General features: G+C 39.6%; 1 protein-coding gene across 1 annotated transcript in view; it reads right to left on the bottom strand.

Annotated features, from left to right (window-relative positions):
* Positions 1–24,143, bottom strand: part of DNAH14 (dynein axonemal heavy chain 14) — a 343,434-nt gene that overhangs the window by 29,467 nt on the left and 289,824 nt on the right. The window contains exons 66-75 of the mRNA XM_084979196.1: positions 23,800–24,030; positions 23,376–23,497; positions 21,297–21,541; positions 16,520–16,935; positions 16,242–16,440; positions 12,154–12,390; positions 8,008–8,093; positions 7,347–7,503; positions 4,650–4,860; positions 960–1,062 (exon numbers count right to left, since the gene is read on the bottom strand). Coding sequence (XP_084835322.1) covers positions 960–1,062; positions 4,650–4,860; positions 7,347–7,503; positions 8,008–8,093; positions 12,154–12,390; positions 16,242–16,440; positions 16,520–16,935; positions 21,297–21,541; positions 23,376–23,497; positions 23,800–24,030 — 2,007 coding nt within the window. The remainder of the gene's footprint in view (positions 1–959; positions 1,063–4,649; positions 4,861–7,346; positions 7,504–8,007; positions 8,094–12,153; positions 12,391–16,241; positions 16,441–16,519; positions 16,936–21,296; positions 21,542–23,375; positions 23,498–23,799; positions 24,031–24,143) is intronic.

The following is a 24,143-nucleotide window of genomic DNA, read 5'->3' as shown; positions in this document are numbered from 1 at the left end:
ATGTTCTTGAAGCTCTATCTGTCCCCAGTACCTCCACCTCTGAAATCCCCCATCTGTGGCCAAAGATAAAAGGCTGTTTGAGGTCATCAGCTGCCTGACTATGGGAGGAAAATGGACTATCTTGAGTCTCGGGCTAGAAGCTGCGGCTTTCTTGGTCCACGCCCTGTCGTCTCCAGGGGCAGGGGTGCTGGCTTGGGTGAATATACTCAGCTGTTTGGGAAGAGCTGGGTATCAGTGTGACAGGAGGAAGTTCTTCATTTCCCAGGAATAAATGTGGTTTATCCTCTGGCTGGACTGGGACTCTGATCGGGAAACTGCCCCTCCACCTGATTTCCTCCATCTTTGCCTGATTCTGATAAAGGTGGAGGCGTGCGTGTGCTGGCATATCGGGCACAGCATCCTGCTTGTGCCACGGGTCAGTTTTCTTTGCAGGTGAGACTCCATCTTTTGGTCCACTGGACACTTGTATAACAGAATTGACCAAGTCTTAGTATTTATTCAAACTTAGTGGTGGATATGAGTAGAAGTCACAAATTATCCTTAATTAACACGTTTTACTTCAGAGTTTCAACTGGCTTTCTGCCAGACGCTTTTCAGAGAATTAGTAACAAACTGTGATACAGTGTTTGTTACTGTGTTAGGGGGACCAGAGAGAGAAAAAGGCTAGAGGAGTGAAGGGCCAGGACAGGACACAGATCCTATGCTCTGGTTTATAAGAGCTGGAAGCCTAAGCATCCTTGTTTGAGAAAACAAACATCTGAACTGCGAATCACTTGAAAGCACGGATCGCGTCTCTATTTTTACATTCCTCCTCATCCGCAGTAAAGGGCTGAGCACGGTAGAAATTTAAATACTGGAATTAGCCCTCTCTTCTTAATTCAGAAGTGTGAATGCAAGACAATTTACATTCTAGCAGTGTATCTCAGTCAATATTAATATCTGTTATACTCTGGCCTTACCTTTAGACTCCTTTGAAGAACAGGAACTGGGAAAGAATTGTCTGATTTTGAGCTTAACCACAGCCTAAACTCAGGCTCTATTGTTACATCTGGATTATTAAATCTGCAAAAGAAAAAAATGTATAAATATTTTAATGTGAAAAATGTAAACAACATCAGAATGTTCTAAGAATCACCGTTATTTCCAAGTCTGAAGCGGTCTTAGAAATCATTTTAATAATCAAACCATTAGAACTTTTATGTTGTGCAAGAATTTGCCTAAGACCCATTAGTTTCCATTTTGAAAAAGATAGTTTTCCTTCTCTTAAATACAAAAGTTATACTTACTGCAAAATATATACTTGTTGCAAAAAACCTGGAAAAAATGACAAATAAGAAGAAAATGAAGAGTTCCACTGGTCAAATCTAGAACAACTGAGCATCCAAGTAAATAAGGATGGTAACAGATTATAGTCCACTGAATGTAATAGAAATCCATGCATCCATACTGATATAAAAATAAATAAATGAATAAAGAAATGGGGGAGAAGGCAAGCCTCCCTATAGCAGAACGTAACTTAATAAATTCAGAAGACAACGGGAAGTTAGAAAGTTAACATTTGGCAAATAGTACAGCAATAATTTGGTCAATAATTATCAATGGACGTTAAAAGCGGTGGGTGAAAGTCTGAGATATACAGAGGATCTGAAAGTCCCTACGGGTGGTAGATAACACCTTAATTAAATGATCAAAATTAAGAGAGTAGCACAGTGATTTGACCAGCTGACATGACGTGCCTCTTGCTATGATGTACCAAGAAGGATACAACATCACGCCTGTGGTATTCCTGCAATACTGCATCCATCACCTTACTCCAGCCAGGAGAAAACAGCCGACAAACCCAAACTGACAGACACTTTTCAAAATAACTGGCTTGTACTTTTCACAACATTTCAAAGTAATGAAAGACCAAGACAGGCTGAACAACTTTTCTAAAGCAAAGGAGTTTTAAAAAACATGACAACTGAATGCAATGAGAAATCCAGATTTGGAACCTGGACCAAGCTTTTTTTCTTTTGCAATCAAAGATATTATTGGGACAACCAGCTAGAGATGACTAAGTTTGGATGATTAGATAATCAGTACACGTGCTGCAGTACTTAGATGTCACGTGGCATCATGTCTGCAACTTGGAAATGATTCAGAAAAATTACATATATATATGTATATATGTAGGAAAGAAATGATAGGGCAAATGTTAGCAATCAGGAAGTAAAGCTAAAGGTATAGGACGGTTTTTGTACCATTCTTGCAATTTTTCTGCAATTCTGAAATTATTTTTATTTAAAAAACAAACCAAAACAATAGCAAAAAAAAAAAAAAAAAAGCAAACAAAAAATTAAACAGAAAAATAAAAAACCTGAAATCCGAAGAAGTAGGTATAAGCACTTTTATCTTCTATCCCCCCTCCCTCTGTGTCTCTCTCATTATTTTTTTCCTTTGTCCTTTTAAGGGCTGCACCCACAGCATATGGAGGTTCCCAGGCTAGGGGTCTAATTGGAGCTGTAGCTGCCAGCCTATGCCAGAGCCACAGCAACGCAGGATCCGAGCCGCGTCTGCAACCTACACCACAGCTACCGGCAACACCAGATCCTTAACCGAGTGAGGCCAGGGATCAAACCCTCAACCTCATGGTTCCTAGTGAGATTCGTTTCCGCTGCACCACGATGGCAACTTCCTCTCTCTCATTTTTAAAATAAAAATATTGTACTGTACATCTTGTTTGTAGCCTGCTATTTTTCCTCTTAGCAATATATTGTGAATATATTTCTTTCATTCCTAATTTTAAGAAAATCTTTTTCACATTTTCCTTTCTCAGTGTAGGGTGCTAGGATGATAGTAATAAATATTTAAAGGCTTGATAAAGAAGTATGAATTTCCCTTAATCATTTGCAGAAATAACAGATTTTATAGAATTTTTAAAATGTATCATTAACTATTCTTCTTGAGTCTTCAAAACTGTTTTGAAGAATGTCTGTAATTTCTTTCCTTCTCTCTCTCTCTTTTTTTTTTTTTTGCTTTTTAGGGTTGCACCCAAGGCACATAGGGTTGCCCAGGCTAGGGGTCAAATTGGAGCTACAGCTGCTGGCCTACACCACAGCCACAGCAATGCAGGATCTGAGCTGTGTCTGCAACCTATACCACAGCTCACGGAAACGCCGGGTCCCCAACATTAAGCGAGGCCAGGAATCGAAACCTCAACCTCATGGTTCCTAGTCGGATTTGTTTCCACTGCACCATGATGGGAACCCCTCTAATTTCTTTTTGAAAAATGATCCATTGTTATCTGCCACCCTATTGTTTCTCTCCATTTTATTTAATTTAATTAATTAATTTATTTATTTGCCATTTCTTGGGCCGCTCTCGCGGCACATGGAGGTTCCCAGGCTAGGGGTTGAATCGGAGCTGTAGCCACCGGCCTACGCCAGAGCCACAGCAACTCAGGATCTGAGCCGCGTCTGCAACCTACACCGCAGCTCACGGCAACGCCGGATCGTTAACCCAGTGAGCAAGGGCAGGGATCGAACCCGCAACCTCATGGTTCCTAGTTGGATTCGTTAACCACTGTGCCACGATGGGAACTCCGTTTCTCTCCATTTTAATGCATTTTTCGAGGGCTGATACAAGGTCTATCTGGCCCTTAGTCTCTAGAATAATTTTTGGTAAATAGCAGGTACTCTCTAAATATTTTTGAAAGAAAACCCTGGTGGACATTACTGTGCCATTGTCCAGTTTACATCTATTGAATCATATAACTAAGTAATCTCCGTCTTCTGACAAGTGATGAAACATATGTGAAAAAAAGAAATTATTAAAAAATTTTTAAACTGCTAGAATAACCATCTGAGAACAGAATGAATGATATTAGTAAAGTTTTTAGAAATTTAAGCCAGGCAGTTGTATTTCGGTTTTCTTGTGGATTCTCAAAACATTAAGAACAATAGCACTGACGAGGCAGAGACCCGCATAAACATGCTTTTACAGGACAGTAGCGGCCATGCTTAGTACAACACACAGAAACACGATGCCTGGGAAAAAAAAAAAAAACCCATAGAATGTAACTGGTTAAAAACATTACTAATTCAACACACTGTTAATTCTTCACTCAAAGTGACAGCATTCAATTTCCAAATACTTCTGTTGCAAAGAAAAAGGCTGAACCTATGGAAACTTTTGTCTGATTGAGCTGGTGCTTTGGGAGACACAGCCTAGAAAAATGGGTTGAGCTGGAGTAAGAATAAGAACTAAATACAGGCCATAAAGTAAATCATCACTGAAAGTTTGAATATGTGGTATGATATTCTGTGGTTTGGGATCATACAGAATATTAAAAACCACACTGCAGAGCTATGCATTTGTATATATACGTGTCCCTATCTATTGAGGGTGAGAGTTTGAGGAGAGAAAGTGATAAACAAGATGGAAAACAAAAGCCAAAGACTACTCATATTATCTAATAACAACCAATATATTTTTAGTAGAGTTTTTCAGTTCTTGGAGAAAAGAGAATCCTCATAAGAACAGCTTAAATTCCTTCGGAGGGCCCAGTCACTATGTTGTCACTGTTTAAGCACAGTGTACAGGCCGTTTTTAGTTTGACCTGTTTTGATAATAATCTGATCCCTTATAAATACATGTGAAACTCTTACGATTCCACAATAGCACAGAGCTTCGGCATAAACGATGCTGCAAGGTGGCAGTTCTGGAGGAAGACCCACTGTTCCTTTTGGGTCAGGGCCTTAATGATGAGGTCTTCTGCTTTAGCTGCCTGACCACGACCCAAAGAAATCATGGTCACGTGATGTGTTGTCCCTTTTAACTCTTGTGCAAATTTCAGGAGAGTGTTGCTGAGGTTGACACCTGTCGGACAACATGAAAAGGTACATACAATTGTAAATGCATTGAATTCCTTCTTAAAAAATACAATCTAGTATTTATTGAGGGGTGTTGACATAGCAGAAAAACTAGTCATTGAAATAAGATGCATAGTTCAAATTTTGGTTCTGCTATTTTCTCTTTCTTTCTTTCTTCCTTCCTTCCTTCCTTCCTTCCTTCCTTTCCTTTCCTTTCCTTTCCTTTCTTCTTTCTTTCTTTTCTCTTTCTTTCTTTCTTTTGGGCTGCACCCACAGCATATGGAAGTTCCCAGGCTAGGGGCTGAATTGGAGCTGGAGCTGCCAGCCTACCCCACAGCCACAGCATCACCAGATCTGAGCCACGTCTGCAACCTACACCACAGCTCACATGACAAAATAATGTGTTGGGCCACACAGAGAGAATTTAAGCTATTCTTATGAGGGTTCTCTTTTCTCCAAGAACTGGAAAACTATATTAAAAATATATTGGGTGTTAATTGATAATATTACTAGTGTTTGGTTTTTGCTTTCCATCCTGTTTATCACTTTCCCTCTTTCTCTCCTCAATGCTGGATCCTTAAGGCACTGAGCGAGGCCAGGGATTGAACTCATGTCCTCATGGATACTAGTCAGGTTCTTAACCCTCTGAGCTACAACAGGAACTCCCTCTTAAGTTTTGTGAATCAGTTTCAGCAGCAAAGTTTGTTAAATGCTGTGTTATCTTGCATACTCCTGTTCAGAAAATGGATGTGATGGCTAGAGCCCTCGCTGCCATATGGGGCTAAGTCTTCAAGAAACAGACAGCAACTATTAAGAGTATGTCAGGTGTCTGGCCCGCTGCTTTACATGGAAAGGTTCTGGGTGAGAAAGCCTCCACATGAAGGCACTTTGAACAAGATTTTGCCCAGTAGACTCAAAGGGTGAAAATGCTAAGTTCTCAAGATGTATTGGGTCTGAAGATCATGAAGAGCAGAAGATAAAAGAGAATAGTTTGCTTAGGGTCTGTAGAGCAGCAACAAAAAAAAAAAAAAAAAAAAAAAAAAAAAAAAAAAAAAAGCATCTAGAGTTTTAAAGAATACAAGGGCTTGTGCATTCTTGTACAAGGGAAATCAGCTTAATATTCTGTAATAACCCACAGGTGAAAAGAATTTGAGAAATAATGGATGTATGTATATGTGTAGATGATGTTTGTATAACTGATCCACTCTGCTGTATCCCTGAAAGTAACACAACACTGTAAATCAACTATACTCCAATAAAATTTTTTAAAAAGAAAAAGAACACAAGGCCTGGATCAGCAAAGCCAATTTCTGACAGCTTATCTTATAACTTTTTTTTTTTTTTCTTTAGGGCCATACCCGCAGCATATGGAAGTTCCCAGGCTAGGGGTCAAATCTGAGCTGCAGCTGCCGGCCTACACCACAGCCACAGCAACACCAGATGTGAGCCACGTCTGCAACCTACACCACAGTTCACAGCTAATGCCAGATCACTGACCCACTGACCAAGGTCAGGGATCGAACTGGCATCCTCATGGATACTAGTTGGATTTGTTTCCACTGAGCCATGAAGGGAACTCCTATAACATGTATTTTTTTCATGAGCCACTGAGAATTAAAATGATGAATAAACGCAAGGGTGGGCTCTACTTTCATATCAATAATACGTCTTTGGGAGGTTATTTTCTGCACAGAAAGCCAGCACTGATAAATTTTCCCACACTTGTGAATCTGGGACATCTTATTTCTCTTTGTTCTTTTACATTTTTAGAAAGATTCATTTTTTTTAATGTGCTACTGCTTTATTTATTTATTTTAATTGAAGTACAGTTGGTGTATAATAACGATATATATACATTTCCGGTGTCTGACAGAGTGATCCACAACTTCTAAAGGTTCTAGTCCATTGATGGTTATAAAATATTAGCTTTACTTCCTGTCTTGGGCACTATATCCTTGCAGTGTACGTATGTGACATGTAGCAGTTTGTACCTCTAAATTCCCTCCCCAGCTGGTCCCTCCCCCTTGCCTCTCCCCACTGGTAGCCCCGAGTTTGTTCTCTATATCTGTGAGTCTGTTCGAAAGATTTTTTTTTTTGGCTTTTTTTTTTAGGGCCACACCTGCGGCATATGGAGGTTCCCAGGCTAGGGTGCAAATCAGAGCTACAGCTGCCAGCCTACACCACAGCCACAGCAATGCAGGATCTGAGCCATGTCTGTGACCTACACCACAGCCCACGGCAACACCAGATCCTTAATCCACTGAGCAAGGCCATGGATCGAACCCGAGTCCTCATGGATACTAATCAGAGTTGTTTTGGCTAAGCCATGACGGGAGCTCTGATTCATTCTTTATATAGTTTGCAGTTTTAAGCTGCCCATTTCCCAAAATGCTTAAGACTAGGAACATTTTAAACATAGAAGAACCTGACACAGAACCTGCTTCTCGACATCATTTGATGAACACTGTAAAGCCAGCTTGACATGTAGCTTACCATGGGAATGAATGAGTACCAGCGGAGTTCGGGCACTGGATGCTTCATACGACTCTTTCAAATTAATTCCAGTTCTGCAAATATATTCATCTCCTATCTTGTCAGTTATAAATGTTTTCACGGAATTCCTTAAACGTTCTGGTCTAAGAATTTTTATCTAAGAAAGAAACCGTGAGAGGTGAGGTAACTTTAAAAACCACGCAAAGGGGTTTTTTTCTGTGGGAGGAAACAAGCTACGAAGGACTCATCGTGTAGGTTGCCCGTCAGGAGTTTCACGCTGCTCCTTGTTTTGGGGAAACTGAAGGAGAGAGTCTACATGTGGTGGGGAGATGGCCACCCTTTTTTTGACCTCATATGGTTCTTTCTCGATGCCAGGGCCACCCAGTGCCTCTACTTGTCACACTCTGAGATCTCACTTGGGATGTGAAAAATCTAAGCTAAGGTCCCTGATTTCTGCAAAAAGAGAAACCTTGGCCCAGGGTGTCTGCACATGTACAGAACAAGAAAACCTCGTGGTGTTGAGGGGTGAAACTCCAGGATGGCAGAATTCGAAGAGCGCTGACTCTTCCGTTAATAAAATGAAAATCAGTAGCACAGTATTTGTGCATTGAAGCAAACCGAGCACATCTTTGCCCAAGCATCTTCGCAGAGCACATCTTACCAAAATAAGTCTTTGAAATGGCGTGAGCTTCTCCCAGGGAAAATTTATAGAACTGTGTATTTCTTCATTTTCATCCAAAACTTGAGCTAGGTATAATTTAGAGAAAGTGAGATTAATAATCAAATACTTTGGATCGCTTAAAGATAACACAATGACATTTTCTGCTATAAAATTATTTTTTAAACATGGCTAACTTCTTTTAAAGTGAAACCTATTTCTGTAAAACTCGAGGCATTGCTCACTGTCCTTAATATCCCAAAAGAGGTAGACCTTAAGGTAGAGTTAATTTTCCACTTGGCCCTGGTGAAGTGGTTGATAAGTAAGTACTAGGATAAGATGAATGACAGCTAAGAAGTAAGAAGCAAAGGGCACAGCAAATACTTTATGACCTGCTCCTGAGTATTTATTTGTATAAACTGCTAAATCTATAGGTTAGATATTCTATTCATATAATAGAATATAAACTAACTAATATAAACTAATAACTAGAGGTTAGAAACTTCTGCTCATAATATATCTATAACAGATACAGGAAATAACAATCAAATGGAAATGCAACAAGATTCCCCAAATTTTGAAAAATTGATTATTATGCATATTCTGTTGCAGGGGTAAGAGGGGTTAGTGGGGTCAGTATTAACATATATATTAACATATTATTAATATATAAATATATAATGCATAATTGATACATAATTAATGTATAATATAGAATTAATATATATATTTAATATATATATATATACTAGTCCTATGGGACCATACTCTCTTGCAAGGTGGGAAATTTCTGGTTTTCATTCCACCTATCCCATATATAGCTATCATTGCCACCTTACTTATATTTATTTCTATGGTATTTCCCCAAATTTAAATATAACTTAGATTACAGAAATAGATTTTTTTTTTTTCCTTTTAGGGCCACACCTGTGGCACATGGAGGTTCCCAGGCTATGGGCTGCATTGGAGCTTCACCTGCTGGTCTATACCACAGCCACAGCAACGCGGGATCACTGAGCAAGGCCGGGGAATGAACCCGCATCATCATGGATACTAGTTGGGTTTGTTACCACTGAGCTGCAATGGGAACTCCAGATATAGCTTTTTAAAATAGCTAAGATAGGTTTGTTGATCTTAAAAAAAGTCCATGATACATGAAAATCTAAATTTAGGGTTATTTGCAAAATAAAAATATCTTCACTTTACAAACATTAGAGTTCCTTTCAATAAAAGATACTATACAATATAATGTATAGTATGGTATCTTCTCTTACAATATAATAAATAACGAATCCAAGATCGGCTAGTGCAAATAAAACAAAATAGAACAGTAATGACCCAGAGGGAAAGCTCTAGGGGTGGGAATAGAATCTCTTAATGGGAACTGGAAATAAAAAAAATATTTTAAAAAATAGACAAAATTGGAGTTGCCATTTTGGCACAGTGGAAATGAATTTGACTAGGAACCATGAGGTTGTGGGTTTGATTTCTGACCTTGATCAGTGGGTTAAGGATCTGGCGTTGCTGTGAGGTGTGGTGTAGTTCACAGATTCGGCTTGGATATGGTGTTGCTGTGGCTGTGGTGTAGGCCAGTGGTTATAGCTCTGATTTGACCCCTAGCCTGGGAACCTCCAATATGCTGCGGGTGTGGCCCTAAAAAAACAAAAAGACAAAAAAAAAAAAAAAAAGACAGACAAAATTGACTATACAAACATTTAAACGTTTTTTTTTTTGTTTGTTTGTTTTTTTTGTTTTTTTTTGTCTTTTTGTTTTTTCTTGGGCCGCTCCCGCAGCACATGGAGGTTCCCAGGCTAGGGGTCCAATCGGAGCTGTAGCCACCGGCCTACGCCAGAGCCACAGCAACGCGGGATCTGAGCCGAGTCTGCAACCTACACCACAGCTCACGGCAACGCCGGATCCTTAACCCACTAAGCAAGGGCAGGGACCGAACCCGCAACCTCATGGTTCCTAGTCGGATTTGTTAACCACTGCACCATGACGGGAACTCCCAAACATTTAAACATTTTTATGGTATACTATAAACAAACCCAATAGACAATTATAGACTTTGAAAAATATTTGAATGAACAGTTTAATATCTTTAACAAGACAAAGTTGATTATCTTTTACACAAATAGGATTCTTAGAAATAGACAAGAGAGATGAACAATTGAATAGGAAACTGGGCAAAGTATGTGAATAGGCAAATCTTTTTATTTATTTATTTATTTTTTTTAGTGAAGCCAGGTATCAAACCCACATCCTCATGGATATTAGTCGGGTTTGTTTCTGCTGAGCCATGACGGGAACGCCTGAAGAGGCAAATCTAAACGGTCAACAAACATCTGAAAAGGGACTTAAACTTGCTGGTAGTCAGGGAAATTCAAATTAAAATACTTAAAATTTTTAAGACTGGCAGAAAGTTAAAAACAGTCAACACTCCTCTTAGAAAAGGAGCACTCGTATATTTCTGGTGAAATTATAAGTTATCATAGACTTTTGACTCAGCATTTCTATTTCTGGCTATCTGGGAGAAATAAAGAAAATATGTGTAAGGATGTTTATCTTTCTTGCATAACATAACTATATTGTGGCAAAAATTTGGAAGCAAACTGGAGGAAGATGTGGAGGGAAACAAATTAGGTTGAACTGTGAACAGGATGAAACGAAATGGAGAGTTCAAAGTGGAAAAACAAAAAGGAAAAGACGTGTTAAAAATTTGGAGGTTCTGCCGTGGCTCAGGGGTAAACGAATCCGACTAGGAACCATGAGGTTGTGGGTTTGATCCCTGGCCTCACTCAGTGGGTTAAGGATCCAGCGTTGCTGTGAGCTGTGGTGTAGGTCACAGACGTGGCTCGGATCCTGCGTTGCTGTGGCTGTGGTGTAGGCTGGCAGTTGTAGTTCCAATTCGACTCCTAGCCTGGGAACTTCCATATGCTGCAGGTGCGGCCCTAGAAAAGGCAAAAAAATAAAAAATAAAAATAAAAATTCATTTAGGGAGTTCCCACGTGGCTCAGCAATAATAAACCTGACTAGTATCCATGAGGACACAGGTTCGATCCCTGGCCTTGATCGGTGGGTTAAGGATAATTCATTTAAATTAAGTTCTATCTCCTATGCATTTTTTGTCTTTTTAGGGTCGTACCCATGGCATACAGAGGTTCCCAGGCAAAGGGCTAAATCAGAGCTGTGGCCGACAGCTTACGCCACAGCCACAGCAATGCCAGATCCGAGCCGTGTCTGCGACCTACACCACAGCTCATAGCAATGCAGGGTCCTTAACCCACTGAGCAAGGCCAGGGATCGAATCCGTGAACCTGCGTCCTCATGAATACTAGTCAGATTTGTTTCCACTGAGCCATGACAGGAAATCCTTTCCTATGCAATTTGTAAAACACGTATCTGTTATTTAAAACAATATATAAAACATCTGTTATATAATCTGCCTACATGCTTGTTCAGATTCAAGGTTCAAAAGTAGTCTGGTGTAATGGAACTACTGTGGCATGTTCCATCTCTCTCAAGTTTTGCTTTCTTTCTTTTCTTTTTTCAGCCACACCAGCAGCATATGGATGTTCCCAGGTCAGGAATCAAATCCAAGCCTCAGCTGTGGCAATGCTGGATCCTTAACCCACTGTGCCACGGCGGGGACTCCAAGTTTTGATTTCTTTTTTTCTTTTTTTTTTGTCTTTTCTAGGGCCACACCTATAGCATATGGAGGCTCCCAGGCTAGGGGTCTAATCGGAGCTGTAGCCACCGGCCTACGCCACAGCCACAGCAACGCAGAATCCGAGCCACATCGGCAACCTACACCACAGCTCACGGCACCGCCGGATCCTTAACCCACTGAGCAAGGCCAGGGATCGAACCTGCAACCTCATGGTTCCTAGTTGGATTTGCTAACCACTGAGCCACAATGGGAACTCCTCCAAGTTTTGATTTCTTATTAGAGTTTCTCATCAACAACAATGATGTTCCTGATAATCATTCTACAAGCCTGTCATGAGCATTACATTAAATGAGATGTGCTTACTATACAGTTATGTTCTTCCCTTTGATTTTTTCATAAGATATTGAACTATATAAGTTGATAATCTATATACATATGAATGTAATTGAGTTAGTGTAAGACACTGAATGCCTTCTTACTTATCTCTGGTGAATTGTCATTTTCCTCCAAAGAAGCATTTGCTGAAGCGAAAGGTGTGCTCATGAGCAAATATACCGCCTTACTGTTTTTAAAAGCATCCCATTGTGACGCATTTGATAAAAGGGATTTGCATAGAAGAGAAAATGGTTCTAGTTCACTGCTGATGTACTGGCACTGCTTCCACCTGGAATCTGACACCCACTGAAGATGTTGGTTTCGACAGATTTCATACATGCCTAATAAAAAAAGGAAAAGTGGCCACTTTAGAAGAGACCTATCCTTTATCTTTCAGTTACTCATTACAAAGTAGATGCTTAATAAATACTTGTTGAGGAAAAAGCCATCTTATATAAAAATTAATTATATATAAGATAATTTTTAACCTTACAGTAAAACATACAAAACTTACTGTTGGAACCATTTTAAGTCTACAGTTCAGTAGCGTTCAGTATAATTCATGTTGTTGTGAAACAGAGTCTGAAACTTTTCCTGCAGGTCTGAAACGCCGTACTTATTAAACAATCCTTTTCGCTCACCTATTAAACAATCCTTTTCGCTACTAGCCCCTGGTAACCACCATTTTTGTTTCTATGAATCTGACTTCTTTAGATACTTTATATAAATGGAATCATATAGTGTTTGTCTTTTTGTGGCTGGCTGATTTCACGTAGCATAATGTCATCAAGTTTCACCCATGTCGTAGCATGTGATAGGATTTTTTTTTTTCCCTCAAAGGCTGAATAATATTCCACTGTATGTAAATACTACGTTTCCTTTATCCATTCAACCACTGATGGACACTTGGGTTGCTTCCTCCTATTGGATATTGTGAATAGTGCTGCCATGAACATAGGTGTGCAAATATCTGAGATGCTGCTTTTGTATATGTAACCAGGTAAGAGATTGCTGGCACGTATGATTGATTTTTGATTTCTTGAGGAATCGCCATACTATTTTCCATAAAGGTTGAACCATTTTACAATCCCACTAATGGGGTTCCAATTTCTCCTCATCCTTGTCAGCACTTGCTATTTTCTTTTTTAAAAGGAGAATAACCATCCTAATGCGTGTGAGATGATATCTTATAGTTTTATTTTGCATTTCCTGATGATTAGTGATGTTGAGCATCATTTCATATGCTTGTTGTCCATTTGTACATCATTTTTGGGGAAATGTCTATTCAAGTTTTTTCCCATTTAAAAACTGGGTTGATTTTTTGTTTTAGGAGTTCTTTAGGTACTCTGTATATTAACACCTTATCAGATAAATGATTGTAAATAGTTTCTTCCATTCCATAGGTGGCCTTTTCACTCTGCTGTGTCCTTTGATGAACAAAAGGTTTTAAGTTTGATACAATCCCTCTATTTTTATTTTTTGTTGCCAGTGCTTGAGTGTCATATCCAAAAAAATCACTGCCAGGTCCAATATTCCCTACATTTTCCAGGAATTTTATAGGCTTTATGCTTAGGTCTTGAATCCATTTTGAGTTGATTTTTGTATTGGGTACACGATAAGGTTGCAATTTCATTCTTTCATACATGACTGCCCCATTTTCCCAACACCATTTGTTGAACAGGCTGTTCTTTCTCCATTGAGTGGCCTTCACACCCTTATCAAAGATCATTTGACCCTATGCACAGGTTAATTTCTCAGTTCCCAATTTTGTTCCCTTGGCCTATTTGTCTGTCTTTATGTCAGTTCTAGACTGTTCTAATTACTGTATCTTAACTTTCATCAGGAAGTATGATGCTTCCACCCTCATCCTGTTTTTCTTCTTCTTTGACTTTTTGGGAGTCCCTTGAGATTCATATGAATCTTAGGAAGAACTTTTCAATTTCCTCAAAAAAAATGCCATTGGGATTTTGATAGAGATTGCATTGAATCTGCGAGTTGCTTTGGATTAGTGTGGCTATCTTAACAATATTAAGTCTTTCACTCCATGAGCATGGGATGCCTTTTTAATTTCTTTCAGCAATGTTTTGCAGTTTTCAGGGTTGAACATGTCTTTCACCTCCTTGGAGAGGTTTATCTCTAAGTATTTTATTCCTTAAATTTTTGACTTAAAATCTCTTCCCTCTAATATCAGTAGAGTCTCATTGACTCTCTTTTTATTTTCTTGGGATATCTTTTTCCTATCATATTAGCCTATGTGTGTCCCTTAAATCCAAAGGGAGTCTCTTGTAGAGCGCATATAGTTAGAATTTGGTTTTCTTATTTGTATGTTAAAAGTTTTATTGAAGTATAGCTGATTTACAATATTGAGATAATTTCTGCTGTACAACAAAGTGATTCAGTTATACATATACACACACCCCTTCTTTTTCAGATTCTTTTCCCATATAGATTATTACAGAACACTGGGTAGAGTTTCCTGTGTAATACAGCAGTTCCCTGTTCTGTTTTGTTTTTTAAACATTCTATGGCTTTATTTTTTGGTTGTCCCGTACCATATGGAGTTTCCAGGCCAGGGATCAGACCGGAGGCACAGTTGTGACCTATGCCACAGCTGCAGCAAGGGTGGATCCTTAACCATTGTGCTGGGGCGGGGATTGAACCTACGATCCCACTGAACCATAGCAGGAACTCCAGCAGTTCCCTATTGGCCAATCATTTCATATACCAGAGTGTGCATATGCACCACAGTGGGAGCCCCTTGGTGCCTGTTTTGCTGCATTATCTTATTATCTTGTCTATTGGTTGTGGGCGAGTAATTGAGGCTATGACACTCAGATTCAACCTCTTGGAAATATGGAGTCTATAACTGTGAAGCTCAAAGGCTGAAAACTATTAAAAGTTGAGTAATTTTTTTTTTTTTTTGGTCTTTTTGTCTTTTTGTCTTTTCTAAGGCTGCTCCTGTGGCATATGGAGGTTCCCAGGCTAGGAGTCTAATCGGAGCTGTAGCCACCGGCCTACACTGCAGCCATAGCAAGGCCAGATCTGAGCTGCATCTGTGACCTACACCACAGCTCACGGCAACGCCGGATCCTTAACCCACTGAGCAAGGCCAGGGATTGAACCCACAACCTCATGGTTCCTAGTTGGATTCGTTAACCACTGAGCCACAACGGGAACTCCAAAAGTCGAGTAATGTTAACAGCAGTCAGTGGTTCTTTTCATATTGGTGCTTGGCACATTTTCCTTGATTTTTCTGAGATACCCCAGAATTCTCCCATATATTTGCAATTTTTAAAAAAAGCCATTGAACTATTTTTATATGGTTTTGTTTTTTTGCAAGCAAAAGAATCTTATGAAATTCAAAAGAACATTCATTGATTCAACATTCAACAATCATTTACCAAATATTTACCGCGTACCAGGCTTTGGTACGATGAAAGCAAATAAAAAACAAAACTATCCAAATGTCTGATATATTTCATAGCAACTCTTTTCAATTTTCATTTGAAATTCTAGTCTCTGCTAATAGTCTCAAAACAACTGACAAAGGCTACTCCAAGTTACCACCTTTTCCTCCTCAGTAGAATGTCAGCCTGCCTTTAATTTTTATGTTTTCTAACTTAAAATTATAACATTACAATATGAATGTACTAATGCCACTGAACTGTAGACTTAAAAGTGGCTACGATAGTAAATTGTTTTGTGTTATTTCACCATCCTTTAAAAAAGAAATACATTTAAAAATATACAACACAGGAGCATTGGAAAAGATCTAACACTTAAATGATTTTATGTAATCTTTTTGGATAAGCATGGTTTTTGTGGTTCATGTTTTCAGGGAATTTTTATAAGAAACGGAAGGTAACTATAGCTAGGAGGGTAAAGTTCCAACTCCTCTGTATTTAATCTGTATGTGTGTGTGTTTGTGTGTCCCTACTGACTAGTTTTAGGTATTTTGTAGATTAGAATTGTAATAACCTAGCAATGATCATTCATTTCTTCATTAAACAATTACTGAGTTAACAGTGCAGGGGGTACTATGATGAATTAGTTATTGCACTTGACCTCGAGGTGCTTTTAGTTTAATTAACACAGAAGCATTGACTTGCAGCACCTTGGAGATCTTGCAGTATTTTTCAGGAAATGTGTTTAATGGCTTCTTAGTCAATCCAGAGCCGTTGCATTTACTTACTGTTAAGTTTAGGCTGGGGCATTACACCTTTCACGTTTACTAGCATGCTGGAATAAAGGAACATGTGCCATTCTTCAACCGGTAGGACTCCCATGTCATCCTGCATTACATTTCCATCAGCATTGTTTTTCATGATTGCAGTGCAAAGCCCGAAGGAGAAGCAAAGTTTATGTTCATTAAATAGAGCGGAAGAGACCACCTGCAGGGAGAGCAGCTCTGTTAGACTAACCCAGCTAGACCACATCAGGATGCGAACGTCACATTCAAGACTATCTTACCTGAAAAATATTTTTTGTCAACCTGTCTATTGAATTTTTAAGATGTCCATCTAAGGGCTTTTTCTCACTTTCTAATTTAGGCTCTTTTGAGAGCTTAACTTCATGTCTTTTCTTCAGAAATCTTGTCTCCCTTTTCACCCTGTGTTCTTGCTCTTTGCTTCTGGAAACCACTGAGGAAACAAAAATTTGACGAAACCAGTCCAAGGAGAACTGGTACATGTAATCGACTTGGGCAAGACCAGCCACGAGGAAGTAGAGGAGGGCGCCGCGAGTGGCAATAGGAAGATACTGTTTCCGTGTCGCTTCAATTTCACTTTCCGCTTTTTTTGTTGCTTCGAATCGCTTTGAAATTTCATTTGAAGTCATCTTGGATTTTCTTAAGATTTCTATAATTTCCTCATCATCTAGTATAAATCCTAAAGACAAATACAAAAATGAATTTAAATAAAAACCATTGGGATTTACTGAAAGGCAGTTTCCTCATTCTGTACTCTTTGTTTTTACTGTTGACTTTTTGTTGGTTTTATCTTGGACATGAAGTAGGTCATATTTCTAAAAAGACTGATTAATAGTTCACATGTTCCCCCTTCCCATTCTCTAGTTTCTTCATCTTCTTTTTTTTTTTTTTTTTTTGTCTTTTGTCTTTTTAGGGCCGCACCCAAGGCATATGGAGGTTCCCAGGCTAGGGGTTGAATCGGAGCTGTAGCCACCGGCCTGCACCACAGCCACAGCCACGCCAGATCCTTAACCCACTGAGTGAGGCCAGGGATTGACCCCAAACCTCATGGTTCCTAGTCGGATTTGCTTCTGCTGCGCCACAATGGGAACTCCAGTTTCTTCTTTATAGTCAATGTTTGTGGATTCTATTTTTATCATATGCACATAATAAGTAGCCATTTCATCATAAGGAACACATTTCCACATGACCCATACACACAGAAAATGAAAATAAAATTTTCATCAAATAATAGCAGCGCTATTATTTCACGTGATGCATTTTGATATTTTCCATTATATTCTATTTTATTAAATGAATTAAGGTGATAATGGCCAACGAAAGTGATGTTTCATTCCACTAATAGATTGCCACTCACCTTTTGAAAAAGTACTGCTTTAGAAGCATAGATAATAGTTCTATCTCTTTCAGATATTTAAGACAACTTTGATAGCTCCATTACTTTTCTTTTTTAGCTGCCCCTACAGCATATGGAAGTTTCTGGGCCGGAGCTGTGACCTACGCCACAGCTGCGGTAACACCAGATCCTTAACCCACTATGCTGGGCTGGGGATGGAACTGGTGCCTCCACAGAGACAAGCTGGATCATTAACCCACTGTGTACAGTGGAACTTTTATCTTCATTTTAAACTCTACTATTTTTATGGGCTAACATTCCCATTTTCAAATGCTTAAAATTTTTTTTTTTTTTCTGATGATACTACTTCTAGACCCCTTAATGCTCACCACTGGACACAATTTAATTTGAGAAGAGCCCTCTTGAAATGTGGCAACTAGACATAGCTTGATAGGGCCATTGCAAGGAACCATGGAATTATCACATTCCATGATCTGGATGCCATATTCTTACTGATGTAGCTAAAGCTTTCTAAGTAATCTGGACCTCAGCTGTGGGCCACCTCTTAAGAGTTGCTACTTTTCCTCACCATTTCCCATGGGGTCTAAGAAGTCACACCAAAGATAAAATATTTGAGGAGTTCCCGGGGTGGCGCAGTGGTTAACGAATCCGACTAGGAACCATGAGGTTGCGGGTTTGATCCCTGCCCTTGCTCAGTGGGTTAACGATCCGGCGTTGCCGTGAGCTGTGTAGGTTGCAGAGGTGGCTCGGATCCCACGTTGCTGTGGCTCTGGCGTAGGCCGGAGGCTACAGCTCCGATTCGACCCCTAGCCTGGGAACCTCCATATGCCGCGGGAGTGGCCCAAGAAATAGCCAAAAAAAAAAAAAAAAAAAAAAAATTGAAAAGAGATAGTATGGATGATCTATTTTACTAAAACTTGGAAAGAAGGAGGGGAAAAAATATGTTCAAAATCAAGGAGTCTTTTCAGAGAGGTTTTTTTTTTTTTTCTGGAAACAATTTATTAAAACCACTATTAGTAAAATGTTGCAGCTTTTAAAAAATATCTCAGACTCTTCTATGAGGAAAAATTGGTAAGGAATAAAACACCAAAGGCATAGTAACAGCATATAGTCCACAAATGTGTGTTATCTTAAAGAACTTATCTTTTGTCTTGTTAAATCTATCTGTTGTCCAATTTAGGAAAATTTTATAGCAAAATAGAACATTTGTCAAATAGTGGTTCAGGACATGGAAGAGGCTGTGCTTCTGAATCTCCTTAGATCAATTGTGTCACCGTCTATGTATTTTACATAATACCTTGATGTCCTGGTTTGGCTTCCTAAGAAGTTACCAGCTATGATTCTAGTCCTGTGCAGAGACATATGGAAACTGTGTCCATGTAACTAGGCCTGTCATTAATAGAATCACGGCTTAGTCATGCATTACAAAGAAACAGCTTTTGAGGGGTAATTAACACAGAAAAGAAAGTCAAATCGGTCCAGGCATAAATGTGTCTTCAAAGTTCGCTAGTAAATAGACTTCTAAGTGAGGATTTGGCCATATTTTTAACAGAGGGTACAATGGACTTTGACACTGAGTCCTTTTTCCTTTTTGGTAAATAATGTTTGCAAAAATTGACTTACAGATTTCCTTTCTTGTAAAACATTCTCCTCTGAACACACATCTTTCTGGGACTGGTCAAGACAATGACACAGTCAAGGAGCAACATTCAGGAAAACAACTGAGGGTGACGTCATGCTTCCCACTACTTTACCCATTTCAACATTTATTCTTGGGAGTTCCCGTTGTGACTCAGCAGTAACGAACCTGACTAGCATCCATGAATATGCGGGTTCGATCCCTGGCCTCACTCAGTGGGTTAAGGATCTGGCGTTGCCACGCCCTGGGGGAGGTCACAGACATGGCTCGGATCCGGCGTTGCTGTGGCTGTGGTGCAGGCCAGCAGCTGCTGCTCTGATTTGACCCCTAGCCTGGGAACGTCCATATAGTGCGAGCGTCGTCCTAGAGAAAAAAAAAAAATCGATTCTAGCTTGTGGTTCTAATGAAAAATGTAAAGTCTTGTAAGATCTTCATCATTTCACAAAAGCAAGGCGGCTTTATGTCAAAGGTTATGAACCTGCTGAACTAGTCTTAGTGTTTTCTGTACATCTCAGTAGATCCTGGAGAGGTGATAGTGAATTTATCATTATTAGAATCCATAAAAACATGGATGGGACTACTGAGTCCCAGATAACTAGTTCTTGATAATGACAGATACCAGTTCCTAAAACATCTTTCTAGGGTTATGAGAAAAGATTATGAAAGCAATTAAATAATTGAATTTTTTTTTTATTTCTCAGATTCTTTTCCCCTATAGACTATCACAGAATATTGGGTAGAGCTCCCTGGGCTCTAGAGCGGGTCCCTGTTGGACAGTCATTCCATTTACTGCAGTGCGCACATGCGTGTCCCAATCCCCCAGGCCGTCCCTCACTCCCACCTGTCTCCACTGGTGATCGTAAATTTCTTCTCAAAGTCTGTTTTTGTTCTGCAAATAAGTTCATTTTTATCCTTTTTTTTTTTAGATTCCACACATAAGTCCTGTGACGTCTGTCTTTCCCTGTCTGACTTGGTCAGTGTGGTCATCTCTAGCTCCATGTGTCTCTTGTGCTGAAGAGGAAAAAGATTTCTCCAGCTCTTTTAATGAATGCCATATTTTAACGGCATATATATGTCACTGGATTGTGTCCTTTGATATCTTAGTTATTAAAATTGGGGGGAAAATCTAATCTTTTGGTTTCTATAATCTCACTTGATACATATAACAGACGTCAGGTACCTGAGAGAAGGCACGGAGTGAGGAGGGAACTAACCAGTTTCTCAAAGATTTTTTTTCTTACAACTTCGACTGATTACGTGGCGGCAAATTTTCTATGATGTAATGAGCTAAAGCAGAGGTAGGAATTGAGGAATATCAAAATTCACAATGTTTTAATTAATTAATTATTTCGCTTTTTAGGGCCACAGCCGAGGCACATGAGGTTCCCAGGCTAGGGGTCCAATCGGAGCGGTAGCCACTGGCCTACACCACAGCCACAGCAAAGCCAGATCCGAGCTACCTCTGCGATCTGCGCCACAGCTCACAGCAATGCCGGATCCTTAACCCGCTGAGCAGTGCCAGGGATGGAACCTTCATCCTCATGGATACTAGTCAGATCCATTTCTCTCTGAGCCATGACGGGAACTCCGGTTTTTTTTTTTTTTTTTTTTTTTTTGTCTTTTTGCTATGTCTTTGGGCCACTCCCGCGGCATATGGAGGTTCCCAGGCTAGGGGTCGAATCGGAGCTGTAGCCACCGGCCTACAGCCAGAGCCACAGCAACGCGGGATCCGAGCCGCGTCTGCAACCTACACCACAGCTCACGGCAACGCCGGATCGTTAACCCACTGAGCAAGGGCAGGGACCGAACCCGCAACCTCATGGTTCCTAGTCAGATTCGTTAACCACTGCGCCACGACGGGAACTCCGAGAACTCCTGTTTTAATTTTGGAAATGAGGCCGTTCACTTACATTACTCAGGACCTGATGGAGGTGGAGATCTGGTCTATTTGGTAACAATTCACATCCTGGTCCTTTTAATTCTTCTTCTGTCATTTACAAAAGCTTGCAAGGGTCTACTAATATCACTAAATATCTTAACTTACCTTGTGCATTCTGTAATACATTTAATGTTTTTTGCTCCAGTTCTTTAAGAATCGTAGCATCAAGGGAAATACTCTCCAAGAGCTGGAAACGTTGACTTTCTAAATGAGGAACTTCATGAGCTAACACAGTAGATAAGAGCTGATCTTGCAAACCTTGGAATGTTACCGTGAAGTTTATCACAGTAACAAAATTATAAATGAACGGAGGAAAATATGGGTTGTCTAGTTCTGTACGAACATATAACCTAAAACATAAGAAAGGCATCAGTTATTCAAAGGATGTGCAGAAGAAAAAAAATGAAACTAATTTAATAACAGGAAAATATTTCTTCTGGAAGTTAACGAGATTAATTTTTAGTGTTAGCTTTGTACACAAAGTAGGCTCTCAATTTATACTATGTAAATACATTTGCTATATATGACTTTAAAAATACAACTGTAAATTATGTCCTTACTATATTTGGTCTAAGCATAAGGAAGAAGAAAGAAAAATGCTACATGGTGAGAGTTTTGACTTGCTACTAGATCATTGTAAAGATCTAGTAGCTTTTTACCTTGAGTGAGTAAGAAGACAATGGAGGGATCTTGGAAGAGGAGAGACATAATCTTTTGTAAGAGGACCAACTAGCTGCTCTCTTGAGAGTGGCCTGTGCAGAGGGAAGATGCAAGGCAAGAAGGATGCTCAGGTGGCCTGGAGCAGGGTGGTACCAGTGGGAGCGTTCAAGAGTGGTTAGAGTTTGGATTTTGTTTAGTCTTCATGGCAATGAAACAAAACAGGGAGGATTCCTTGTTCCATTTAATAAAGGGTAAAACTGAGGCTTAGAGAAGTTAAACAAATTGCCAAAATCACATGGCCAGGAAGTGACAGAATGGGGATCTGTCACCACTCTGCCCTCTAAAACAGTGCCCTCCACTACCTCCTCAAACACAGAATTCAAACGTGGGGACCAGGCTATCAATTCAGGACGATGTTACTTCATTGCTATTTCTAGAGCTGTTGCCTAATCATATTGTATTCAGGGAGAAAGAATGCATGAATTAACATGGTGTTTGCTAAAGTGTCTTCTATAAAACACTCTTTTCTGAAGAGGGTTTTTTTAAGAGATTTTTAAGGCCTTGTGGGAAGGAATCTTGCTTAACTTTGTCTAACCTCGTGCTTTAAAAAAGTACAGGATTCCTTTTTTGAGTGACTCCTATTAAATACCTAGAAATGCTTTGAGAAATATGCTCTGGAAAATATTTTATTAACCCAAGAAAGGAGGCTGGAAGAGGGAATTCTACAGAATAAGATTCTGTGTGGAGCAAGAATATGACAGCTCTGCCCAAGGGCGAGTGTCCCTTGACCAACAGATGTAAGAGTCAGGACCACCTGGTAGAGTCAGTCTTTCAAAGTCTCTGTAAAGAAGCTCAATGTACCAGGCTAGGGACCGTGAGCCTCAACTTCTAATTCTTGCTGATTACTTGCTTATCCAGCAATCTTCTGATGATAAGCTGAAGAAGAGAATGCACATGACTGATAACTCAAACGTCTTATTCCGGTGGAAACTGTATTTGGGTTGTAGTTAAATCTGGCTACATAGTAGTGCTTCGTGAGAATGGCTGGTGGGCCGGTTTCCCCGAGGTCCATCACTGCTTGGAATACAGATACGATGTTCTTACCTGCCAGATAAAAATCTCTTTTTGCTCTAGATATCAAATGTCGATTTTGATTTTTCAAAGTAGAAGCTTTCTTCTGTCCAAATAAAATGCTACACAAACAGATCAAACTGAGCTCCGTGGGATGAAGGGGGTTGCTGCCCTACCTTCACAGCTTCTGCAGACGTCATGGAACCCACGGCTTTTACCAAGCACACTTTGAAAACTCTTGGCTTGGAATGACTTCATATGTAAAAATCTGTTCTCTATTCTGCATACACTAATGAGCGCTACTGGAAATGCACAACCAAAAAGGACGTTCAAATGCCATCTTACTTTTTTCCTCCAAGAGAAGCTTATCAGGACTGAAATACAGGGCTTTCAAGATTACGTTGCTTTAAAAATACAAAACATTGGACTCAGTTCAACTGTGAGAGACATTACCTAAATTTGGCATTGTATTCAAGCTCAGAATCGTCAATCCTTATGAAATATTGTCCTCTTTTCTGATAGATATCCTTCTTCAAAATTGCCTTCAAACTTGGAGCTAATGTTTCGGGGAGGTTCTGAAAAACCCAACAAGACATAAACAAACAAAATTCATTTTACAACGAACAAATCTGCGGAAAAGGCATAGCATTTAAAACATGTAAATCTTGCTAATATCCAGGTACCAGTGAAAAGCAGAGGTGAGAGAACCGAACATTGTACAATCACTGTATTTATTTATTTATTTTTTTATCTTTCTTCTTTTTTCCCCCTTGAGAAAGTTACCTGTCTCTTAAAGCGCTTAGTCTTTGTGCTCAGTGCATGCAGTGTATGTGTCGGCTTCCTGGAATCAGGGAATTGGGCCATCTTGTCTAAATACCTGCAAAAGGACTCTCCCTCCAACTTTCATAGCATTTTCAATTTTTTGTATGTAATTGCTGTCCTCGGTGGAGAGCTCCAGCAGCCTAGATCCTTCCATCTGATGGATCCAGTTGCGTGCTTGCTTATGTGGGTCAATCAGCAGTGGCCACTGCAGGCCGTTCTTGATCAAGATGGCATTTTCGGTTGAATACTGACCAAGAGGTAGTCCCTGATGATGCCACTGGTGGATCTGGAATGAAATCATTAGTACTTTCACTGTTTCAGAAACTTCTTCACATCTTTAATATCCTACAGCCTGCCCAAGGGTCCTCTAGGTTCTCTGCCTTTTGAAAATCAAGTCTT

The sequence above is a fragment of the Sus scrofa genome, chromosome 10 (genome assembly GCF_054392235.1).
Source record: "Sus scrofa isolate SSC_HxYL_T2T_F1_AM1 chromosome 10, Sscrofa_HxYL_maternal_Yorkshire_Landrace_v2.0, whole genome shotgun sequence".
Classification (NCBI taxonomy): Eukaryota; Metazoa; Chordata; class Mammalia; order Artiodactyla; family Suidae; genus Sus; species Sus scrofa.
This window is presented reverse-complemented; position numbering and strand designations above follow the sequence as displayed.